Here is an 11,826-nt window from a genome sequence, read left to right as displayed (position 1 = left end):
CATTCAGGTCCCACAATTTCTTTGGTTTTTCAGCATTTTTGTGTATTTGAACCCTCTCCAACAATGACTGTATGATTTTGAGATCCATCTTTTCACACTGAGAACAACTGAGGGACTCGTATGCCACTATTACAGAAGGTTCAAACACTCAGTGATGCTCCAAAAGGAAAAACCATGCATTAAGAGCCAGGGAGGTAAACTTTTGAACTGAATGAAGATGTGTACATTTTTCTTATTTTGCCTAAATCTAAATTGCCTATTTTTTTTAATACTGCCCTTTATAAGCTATAGAAGATACTTGCATGTTTCGTAGAAGACAAAATAAGTTAAATTTACAGATTTTTTTATGCGTTTTGTATGATCCCTTTTATTCTGGTAAAATAATTACTATTTTGCATATTCTACAAGGTGTATGTAAACTTTTGATCTCAACTGTACATGTGATTGGGTGACAATATTTTATTCCATAGTTTCCTACGGCAATATGATAGCTTATAACGACTGTTATTATTTGTAATTATGTGTTCATTACTGTATAAAAGAACGGCTGGGTGAAGTTTGTTGAACTGTAATTACCGAATAGTATACCTTTGTTCTCTGTAAGTAACACAAAAGATTACATATTAACCATAGAGAAGAAGTCAAATTATGAATGCACAGTGGCAAAGTATATCCAAAACGAATGTACACATTATAAACCCTTGCCTTTTTGACCCCAAAGGATGATTTGTCACATGTGTTGATATGATGTCATATAAATGGAATGCAATTCATAGTCACATGATTATTGTCAAGGTTCCATTTGAGAACGCACTTTATTTTGAAACCCTTAACAGGTGAATGGCATAGGTTTAATTATAACTTTTTATTTTTCATCATTGTTTTATTATTTCATTCTATAAATTAGAGAACCTGTGCAAAACTTAACACTCACTCACACACACTCACACACACACACATACACACTCACTCACCCACAAGCATTACTGCCAAGAATGCTGTTATAAAGGCACAGTATCAGTGACGATTTCCAGCTTCTACTCAGATTACTTCAGTCAACACCCACACACACATATTGGTTGTTTTATGGGAACTCTCCAGAGGCGTAATGGTTTTATACTGTACAAACTATATCCCCTTACCCTAACCCTAATGCTCACACAAAATTTTCTGCATTTTTAGATTTTCAAAAAAACTTTTTAAAAAACCTGTGTGATTTATAAGCTGTTTTCCTCATTGGGACCAAAAATGTCCCCACAAGGTCAAAAATTACTGGTTTTACTGTACTTGTGGGTACATTTGCTCCCCATAAGATAGACAATACCAGGAACACACACACACACACAGAGAGAGGCACCTGTTTGGAATCTGTGGTTACCTTATCTCTTCCGCTGCTCCACGCACAATGAAAGCTTGTGTGTGTGTGTGTGTGTGTGTGTGTGTGTGTGTGTGTGTGTGTGTGTGTGTGTGTGTGTGTGTGTGTGTGTGTGTGTGTGTGTGTGTGTGTGTGTGTGAGTGAGTGTGTGTTGGAGAGGGCTTTTAGAATATTAGGATCTGACAACATCCTCAAAGCTTACCAGGAACAGGAAGGTTCTTATGGTTAAAGATGGGATAAGGTTTATCTCCCATTTAGACTCATTACTTGCTATTTGTTTTTGCGATTTTAACTCATATAGTTTTTAAACTTCCCAAATAAAAATGCTATATTTGTTAATCATCTCTGCCTCAAAGCTGCATTTTAAAAATCAAGTTTGTATGAAATAAAACATCTTGTGGCAATGGGGTATTTTTCTACACAAATACATAAAAATATTTATTTTGCATGTTATAAATACAGTTACAATGCAATGTGTCTTGTATCTTACAGTATAAAAAAGAAAATAATGTACATTTGCTAAAAGAGTGTAACATCTGGATATGAATGAGAAGATGATAGCGAGGATGAAGCATCATCCAATTTATTATTATAAGAAATACGTTTACATTATATTTGCAAATGTAGCTTTTAAACACAAAATGATTTAAATTAAAATGATTTAAAAGGTCTATTTTGCCACTTGTTAAAATCGACTTAATTGAAAGACATAAAACAACAATGAAATTAATAACAAACATCCACTGGGGTCCTTCAGCCCCTGAGGGGGTTGTTGTACCCTAAGGGTCTACTTAAACTTTTCACTTTGAAATAAAAATAACTCCAAACATCTAAATTATTTACCTTTCCTACATCCCTCAAAATGCCCCTTTAATAAATATAAATAAAACGTAATATTCAACATAATATAAATAGACACATCATTATTATCCGATGAAATGTCAACATTAAAAACTATAAATGTGTCAAGCATAAATTTAGTGCCTTGCTTTACACTTTCCTTATTGTCAGAATCAGTACAGTTTTACACCTTAAAAAGTACACTAGTAGCCCATAACAAAATTACCCACAAATGTATAGTCAACATTTGAAGTAGATCAAAACCTTTCAATCAAAATGGTTCTAACGCTAAAACAACACACAATCTTGTTTTAGGACAATTTTAATGATTTTTTATTTATTTATTTTTTTGATCCACTTCAAATGTTGACTACTATAGGCCTACATACACGTTGCGTTTAGCAGTCTCCGCTCTGGATTGCAGTGAAGAGAAACGCGCAGAGACTCGCCCAGGAATCTCCACACTTCTCTTTAGCTAGCTCACTGTGGTCAATGCGCTCTTTGCACTGGCTTTTGGTGTCCGGAAGCGTTGTGTCCTTGGTTATCGGTGTCTTCTCTGTCTTGGGGGGTTTCGTTTGTGACGTTTCCAGTTTGAAATGCGCATCCAGCGGCGCACCCTTGCACATGCCCGCGCGGATCATTGCGCGCGGATCCGCGCAAAGTTTCTTCTGCTTTTTAACTGATCTGGCGATCTGTTTCCAGTAGCCCTTGGAATTAGATTTATATTCGGTGCACGTCGCCGGCTTGGCACTGTATTTACAGGTGAATCCATTCCTGTTTCCAGGCTTACATGTAACAGTCATAATGTACTTGTCCTCTCCGCGCGCCACCCACGAGCACTGGGTCTCGTCCTTGGTTGTGAACTTTCCTTTGAGTACGGAAATGTTATCATCACCTCGTCTCTCCTGCCTCTCTAGTTTCCTCCTCGCTCCCCTGATGCTTTCAGCAGTGAAGATGAGCTGTGAAAGACAAGCGAGGAACAGCAGGAGCGCGAGAATCCCACGGAGAGACATTTCCTTCAGTGACGCAACGATCTAAAAAATAATAATTATGAGATTAAATACGATAATATGTCCTTTATTACATTTTAAAACATGCAGGATGCTTATAATAAATAAGCAACATATTTTTATGAGGTAGCTAAAAAACAAATCTCATGACTTTACCTTTCACCAAAAAGTAAACTGATCTTACCAGTGTTAGGACGACAGATGTGTGATGCGATTCCCTGACTAGTTCACGTCAAAATGAACTCACTCGAGGTACTTATGTGTCAAGTGACACACCCACTTACTACAGGACAATCAGATTCTCTCACATGAGAAAAGCCCTTTAATGAGCTCTTGCACACATTCAGGAATCCACTGCTTACGTCATTCATATATTTGAATTTTTAGAGGGGGCTGAACTAAAGGATAGGAATTTCAGTTCATGTCCCTGGGCCTAAAACTTGTTTTTTTAACCCTTGATAATTCTTGACCAAATTTGGTGTTACCTGTCAAAATTGACCATAAGTAGCATAGGTTTTGTATTTCTTTTTGGAACTGATTGATCATAGACCTCGTTGATCTGAGCTTATGTAGTAAGATTTTTCATGTTTTTTAAAGAAGACTCTTCTGCTCACCAAGCTTGCATTTATTTGATCTAAAGTGCAACAAAAAACATTTTGAAATATTTTTACTATTTAAAATAACTGTTTTCTATTTACAAATATTTTAAAATGTAATTTCTTCCTGTGATTTCAAAGCTGAATTGTTAGCATCATTACAGTCACATGATCCTTCAGAAATCATTCTAATATTCTGATTTGCTGTATTATTATTATTATTGTATTGAAAACAGCTGAGTAAAAACATTTTTAGGTTTCTTTGATGAATAGAAAGTAGATTTATGCTTCAAAGCTGAATAAATAATATTTTCATCGATGTATGGTTTGTTAGGACAGGACAATATTTGGGTGAGATACAACTATTTAAAAATATGGAATCTGAGGGTGCAAAAAATCCAAATATTGAGAAAATCACATTTAAAGTTGTCCAAATGAAGTTCTTAGCAATGCATATTACTAATCAAAAATAACCTTTTGATATACACTACTGTTCAAAAGTTTGGGGTCAGTAAGACTTGTAATAGTCTTTAAAGAAGTCTCTTATATGCTCATCAAGGCTGCATTTATTTAATTTAAAAATACAGAAAAAAATGTAATATTGCAAAATGTTTTTACAATATAAAATAATGTTTTTTTTATTTTAACATACTTTAAAATAGAATTTATTCCTGTGATGAAAAGCTGAATTTGTTACTCCAGTCTTAAGTGTCACATGATCCTTCAGAAATCATTCTAATATGCTGATTTATTATTAGAATGGTCGATGTTGGATAATATCAACAGTTGTGCTGCCAAATATTTTTTGGAACCTGTGATTTTTTTCCCCAGGATTCTTTCATGAATAACAAGTTTAAAAAGTACAGTGTTTATTCAAAATATGAATATTTTATAACAATGTAAATTATTTTTATTAACTTTGAATAAACTTTAAATTATTAACTAAAATACATCCTTGGTGAATAAAAGTATTAATTTCTTTAAAAAGAAAGAAAGAAAGAAAGAAAGAAAGAAAGAAAGAAAGAAAGAAACAATAAAAATGTACTGACCCCAAACATTTGAAAGGTAGTGTATTTACAGTAGGAAATTTACAAAATATCTTCATGGAACATGATCTTTACTCAATATTCAAATTATTTTTGGCATGAACGAAAAATCAGTAATTTTGACCCATACAGTGTATTTTTGGCTACTGCTACAAATATACTTGGTCCAGAGTCACATATTTTTTGCATTTTAATGTACAATACTGACATATTGAATGATGACACCTAAAACCTAAATTGTTTTTGTATGAACAACTTAACTGTCTAATAAATAATTGTACGCTTTAAATGTTAAAATCCATCCAAATTGTATGTTTCAGCATCAATAAAAACATACAGAAATGCATGTTTTGTGCTTCTATGCGTTACATATTAATACGTATACAATTTAGACAGACAAATAGCAGTTACTCATGGCATTTTTAAACAAAAAATGTTTTGGATGTGGGTGCTTCTTTCAAACAGCTGGTCCCCTGGGGCCTCACAAGACCTGTTCCTGAATTCCATGTATGTAACAATCATGGTTAGACATGATATGGTTGCATTGGCTTAACACCATTATGCTTGTGTAATATGTCCTGGTATGTAAAAATGCTTTGTTAATGGGTCATTGTAAGTGTGCACTCATGTGGAAAGGGTGAGAGGTCCTTATGATTGTGTTTTTGTGGCCTAATTTTATAGCTTAACCTCCATTCCACCCATTTGCTTTATTGATTAATTGTTCATAGTGCATTTGCAGCCTATCTACACACACGCACACACACAAACACACACAGTATAAAATAATTATTAATACAAAACAGTAGTGCAAAAACTCCTCTCATTGTCTTCCTGAGGTGTTGTGCATCTAGTAACTTGTGGAATGTTAACTGGAGCTTAATGAATTTAGGTCACTTCTGAGGGGAAGGGGGTTAGACATGGGGTGCATAGAGACAGTCTTTAAAGAAGTCTCTTATGCTCATCAAGGCTGCATTTATTTGATTAAAAATACAGAAAAAAATGTAATATTGCAAAATGTTTTTACAACATAAAATAATGTTTTTTATTTTTAACATATACTTTAAAATAGAATTTATTGCTGTGATGAAAACTGAATTTTTATCAGCTGTTACTCCAGTCTTAAGTGTCACATGATCCTTCAGAAATCATTCTAATATGCTGATTTATTATTAGAATGATCTATGTTGGATAATATCAACAGACATGCTAGACATGCTGGAGTTTTATTAGAGTTGATAGTACAATGAGTCATCCATGAAAGTCCTGTTTCCTTGTGTATCTTCATTACTTATTTACCAAGGGATCAAGAGATGAAGAAAAATTTTACAACCAAGAAATAATTCTTTGTTGTTACAGCTAAGCTCTAAATCAGTTTTGGTTATCAGTAATGTAATAATCTCTCACACACACATTGATAAATATAGGCGTGTGTAATGCAGGCACGTGCACATGTAGGGCTCAACCTGTGCAGAGCACATGTCCTTTTTGTAATTACACTCGGAAGTGCCGTTTTTTGGGGGAGTTTTTTTAATTTATAAATCAATGCTATTGGTAACCCTTTACGTCGTGTAACGTTCTCCAGAGAGTCCACCCGGATGAAACAACGAGAAACAAAGAAAGAAAACTCGAGGCGATCAGCCGTTTTATGAGCCTTTATAGTTGTTCGCTCAGTGCACTCAAAACAGTAAACAAAACACTCTGGTAACGTGACAAATAAACAGAAAGAAACTTAGAGCATTAATTCTCAGCAGCAGAGCGACCATCTCTCGCCTCACTCTCGACTCTATCTCAGTGCGTGCGCGTTGCCGCGTTCACAAAACAGCGTTCAGTGTTGCCAGATTGGAAATGTCCAAGTATCGTACCAGAAGCTCAAAATTATCGTATTTGGGAGAAAATTATCGTATTTTAGTCAAACGTTCAAAATAAAGATATTTATCTAGATATTACAGCTATTTCTCCTTTTTAGCACTCATTTTCTATACCTTATTGCAATGCTAAACTAATTATCTTACCCGAGTCAAACGTTCAAAATACAGCTATTAATCTAGATGTTACAGCTATTTATACTTTTCAGCACTCATTTTCTATACTTTATTGTTAAACTAACAACCTCAGTTTTGAAACAACTGACCTAAGTGCGACAGGAACGTTAACTTGTGCTCCTGAGAGAGAGACATTCTCCACGATGATATTGGTTGAGAAGACGTAAGATTGGATGAAAGGCATGCGTAACGCACGTTCACCTCTCCTCACAATCATGAAGGTAGATGTAGTATCCACACAGCTAGATCTTTGAGAATAGAAGCTCTTATAATTACAACGACCATAGTGTCACAAAATTCTGAAATTATCGTACATTGTGGTATTATTGATCGTACATCGTACAGAGGTCAAAATTATGGTACAAATACGATAATTATCGTACGTCTGGCAACACTGACAGCGTTCAACCATAGAACATAATATATTTAAAGGGACCTTAACATAAATAATATTAACCATTAGGTGGCCGTTACATTTTGTTTGTCTTTTTAACAAATATTTTTTTAAAAAGATGAACTTCTTCGTCTTGTAACGCTAAAATATCCTGTTGTTTGAATAAATGCAACGTTGTCTTTATAAAATAAACAGTAGTATGTCTATAAAGGTTCATATAATGCATCACCACACCGGTGTGATGTTGACGTAATGTGATGTCGTCGTTTTAATAATGGACAAATTGCACACATTCGCTGGTCAAAAACCCGCGGTGTAACTGCATTTGAGTTTGACACAAAGCAACCAAGTGATCCTTGTCAGCTAGGTAAAATATATTATAAGAAAATTAATTTTGATTTCATGGCTATCTGCTGAATGTGCTGATGCATGTATATATTATCTGTATAAAAGTTATTAATACTAATTAAATACGATATAAGAATATTATTGTGTGTTATTTTTTTGGTGGTGGAGGGCAGTTAATTTAAAGTTGAAATTAGAGTCCATCTGTGCAGATGTGTTTTCAGTCAGTGCAACGACTATCAAATGTCAGTATGTGACCTGTTTTATTCAAAGAACAGGGGTTTGAAAGTGAATCATGTCGCGAACAAAGAAGATGACTGAGGACTTAAAAAAAGAGTTGATGTTGCTCATCAGACTAGAAAAGGTTCCACAAATCCACAGACAGATGAGAGTGAGAGTGTACAAATGGAGGAAATTCAAGACCACTGTTACCTTCCCGAGAAGTGGTCGACCAACAAAGATTACTCCAAAGCAGAATGTGCAATAGTCTGCGAGGTTGCAAAAGTTACCAGGGTAACTTCTAAGCAACTAAAGGCCTTTCTCACTTTGGCTAATGTTAATGTTCATGAGCCCACCATCAGGAGAGCACTGAGCAACCAATGGTGTGCATGGCAGAGTTGCAAAAAGAAAGCCACTGTTCTCCAAAAAGAAAATTGCTTGCTAAAGATCATGTGGACAAGCCAGAGGACAATTGGAGAAAGGTTTAATGGATGGATGAAACCAACATAGAACATATTGGTTTAAATGAGAAGCTATTATGTTCGGAGAAAAGAACACAATGCATTCCAGCTTAAGAATCTTATCCCATCTGTGAAACATGGTGGTAGTATCATGACTTGGGCCTGTTTTGCTGTATCTTGGCCAGGACCGCATGCCATCATTGATGGAACAATGAATTCTGAATTATGCCAGCAAATTCTAAAGGAAAACATCAGGACACCTGTTTAAAAGCAGAGTCTCAGGAGAACGTGGGTCATGCAGCAAAACAACAACCCCAAGCACACAACCCCCAAGTCATTCTACTAAAGAATGTTCAAAGAGCAAAGTTAATGTTTTGGAATGGCTGAGTCAAAGTCCAGACCTTAATCCGTTTAAAATGTGGAAGGACTTAAGAAAGCAGTTTATAGGAGGAAACCCACCGACATCACAGAGTTTAAGTGGTTCTGCACTAAGGAATGGGTTAAACCTCTTATGTTATTGTGTAGGATGGATCAGCATTTACAAGAAACTTTACATTCAGTTACTGCAGCAAAAGAGGGTCAACCAGATACTGAAAGCTAAGATTCACATACTTTTGCAATGCATAGATATGTAACACTGGATCATTTTTCTTAATAAATTAATGACAATATCTGACAATAGAGTGAAAATATCTTTCTCTCACTTGTTTGATTGGGTTCTTTTTGTCTACTTTCAGGACTTACATGAAAATCCGATGATGTTTTGGGTCATATTTATGCAGAAATTTAGAAAATTCTAAAAAACGTTCAAGCAGCACTGTATGGTTAATGAATTAATGCGGCACTTGAGTCTCACTGAAGAGGCTGAAAATACTGTGCAACACTGACATAGAGCATTAGTTGTGTCTGGAGGCTTTGTTTGTGTTAGGCAGGTATGTCAGCTTCCAGCTGTGTGTCATATTCACAACAGTTTGATTAAAAGGATCTAGAAGGATTTGAGCTCTTTGTAATACAAATACATGCATTCTTCATTCTTTTGGTTAAATGTTTGCTGAGAGCTTATGGAATATATTATGATACTATGAGAAGCTGTCCATAGATCAACATGGTCGTGAGACATTTAGAAATTCCAGTCTGTCTTTGTAGCTCTAGGGTTTGAAGTTTGGCTGGTTAGCATGGTCCCACTAGGCCCTGCTATAGCAGATGACAAACTCAAAAATAAAAATTCTGTCCCTCATGTCATTCCAAAATGTGTGCATAACTTTCTTCTGCTCAATACAAAAGAAGATAACCAAACAGTTTCTGTTCCCATTGGCTTCCATTATAGTTTTTGTCCATACAATGGACATCAAAGAAAACCAAAACTGTTTGGTTACCAGAATTCTTCAAAATCATTCAGGTTTGGAACAACATGAGGGTGAGTATAATGACAGAACATTCAACATTAGCTGTGTATTCTAAGTAAATATGTCCACCTTTTTCTTCATTGCGCAAGTCAAGTCAAGATTATTTATACAGCGCTTTTTTACAATACAAGTTGTGTCAAAGCAACCTTACAGCATTAAAATAGGACAATAGTGTGTCAATAATGCAAAAGTTCCATGTTGCATCAAAGTCAGATTGCAGAGGGCTCATCTGGTTCCCGTGGTCTTGCACCAGTGGCTGTCTAGGTTAGGAGTTCTTTACTGATGATCTGTCTCTGGGGCTCATCTAGTTGACATGGTTTCCGCTGACATTCGGCTGTAGGTGCTGATTCACCATCTGCTCTTGGTACGGACTGGATTCGGGAGACTGCAGTGACCATCTGATCTGGATACAGACTGGATCTGATAGCTACGGTGACCTCAGAATAAGAAAGAAACAGACTAATATTAATGTAGATGCAAAAGTTCCATGTTGCCACAAAGTCAGATTGGAGAGGACTCATCTGGTTCCCGCGGTCTTGCGTCGATGGCCGTCTACGTGATGAGGTCTTCACTGATTATCTGTCTCTGGGGCTCATCTTGCTGACATTCAGGGCTGTAGAGGTTATTTCTGGGTGCTAATCCACCATCTGGGCTGGGTACGGACTGGATCCAGTGAACTGTTGGCAGAACCGGGCTAATATGGTCATACTTTCTGGTTCTAGTAAGAACTCTGCCTGCTGCATTTTGGACCAGCTGGAGTTTGTTTATTATGTGTGCAGAACAACCGCCCAGTAAAGCAATAATCTATCCTTGAGGTCATGAATGCGTGAATTAACGTTTCTGCATTTGACATTGATAGCATAGGTCGTAATTTCGATATATTTTTTAGATGGAAAAATACGGTTTTGCAAATGCTAGAAATGTGGCTTTCGAAGGAAAGATTTCTATCGAATAGGACACCTAGATTCCTAACTGATGACGAAGAATTGACAGAGCAACCATCGAGTATTAGACAGTGTTTTAGATTATTACTTGCGGAGGTTTATGGTCCAATAATTAACACCTCTGTTTTTTCAGAATTTAGCAGTAAGAAGTTACTCGCCGTCCAGTTTTTTATATCAACTATGCATTCTGTTAGTTTTTCAAATTGGTATGTTTCAACGGGCCACAAATAAATATAGAGCTGAGTATTATCAGCATAAAAGTGAAAGCTACCACCATGTTTCCTGATGATATCTCCCAAAGGTAACATGTAAAGCGCAAAAAAAATGGCCCTAGTACTGAGCCTTGATGTACTCCATACTGCACTTGTGATTGATATGATACCTCGTCATTCACTGCTACGAATTGATGCCGATCATATACAGTTGCAATCAAAATTATTCAACCCCCTTGACCTGCAAGACATTTTGCTGCAGAGAACATTTTGAGAAAACAATTCAACAAAGGCATCAGTAAACTATTAAAGAAAGTTTATTAATACACTTTTGAGTAATTCTGAGAACGTAAGTTGATGAATAATGAAATAAAATCAAATTGGCTCTAAACATTTATGTTCAAAATGATTCAATCCCTGAAAGTAAATTTGGTGTAGAATCTTTTATTCTTTAAAACCACCAATAAACACTGCCTGGAAGTGCTTAGATGCTTCTGTCACCTTTCTGCTGCAATCTTGGGCCATTTCTCTCCTGAAAAAGCTTTCAGATCACTGATAATCTTTGGTTTTTACTTTGCCACTGCTTGCTTCAAATTCAACCATGTATTTTCAATGAGAATTACATCTGGAAACTGAACAGGCCACTTAAAAACATTCTATGACTGATTCCTAAACCAAGCTTAAGTAGATTTGAACGTATACTTTGGGATGATTGTCCTGCAGGAAAGTCCATTGATTATTAGCTTCAGACTTTCCACAAAAGTCATCACAATGTTTGCCAAAATGGTCTGATACTTTAATAAATCCATGATATCCTTTGTATGGTCATGTTTTCCACTTCCTGCTACAGTAGAACAACCCCATAACAGGACTGGCCCACCTCCATGTTTGATGATGGAGATGGTGTTCTTCTGCGTATAAGCTTTGTCTTTTTTT

General features: G+C 35.9%; 1 protein-coding gene across 1 annotated transcript; it reads right to left on the bottom strand.

The window, feature by feature from the left end:
- Window positions 1-1,918: 1,918 nt before the first annotated feature.
- fgfbp1b (fibroblast growth factor binding protein 1b) lies at window positions 1,919-3,505 on the bottom strand. The gene is made up of 2 exons (XM_073842317.1): window positions 3,410-3,505; window positions 1,919-3,249 (listed from the first exon to the last, which is right to left on the bottom strand). The coding sequence occupies exon 2, from the start codon at window positions 3,226-3,228 to the stop codon at window positions 2,614-2,616; it is 615 nt and encodes a 204-aa protein (XP_073698418.1). The 5' UTR covers window positions 3,229-3,249; window positions 3,410-3,505; the 3' UTR covers window positions 1,919-2,613.
- Between the last annotated feature and the right edge of the window lie 8,321 nt (window positions 3,506-11,826).

The sequence above is a fragment of the Garra rufa genome, chromosome 6, assembly GCF_049309525.1.
Source record: "Garra rufa chromosome 6, GarRuf1.0, whole genome shotgun sequence".
Lineage (NCBI taxonomy): Eukaryota > Metazoa > Chordata > Actinopteri > Cypriniformes > Cyprinidae > Garra > Garra rufa.
The sequence above is the reverse complement of the archived record's forward strand: the minus strand, read 5'-3'. Positions and strand labels throughout refer to the sequence as shown.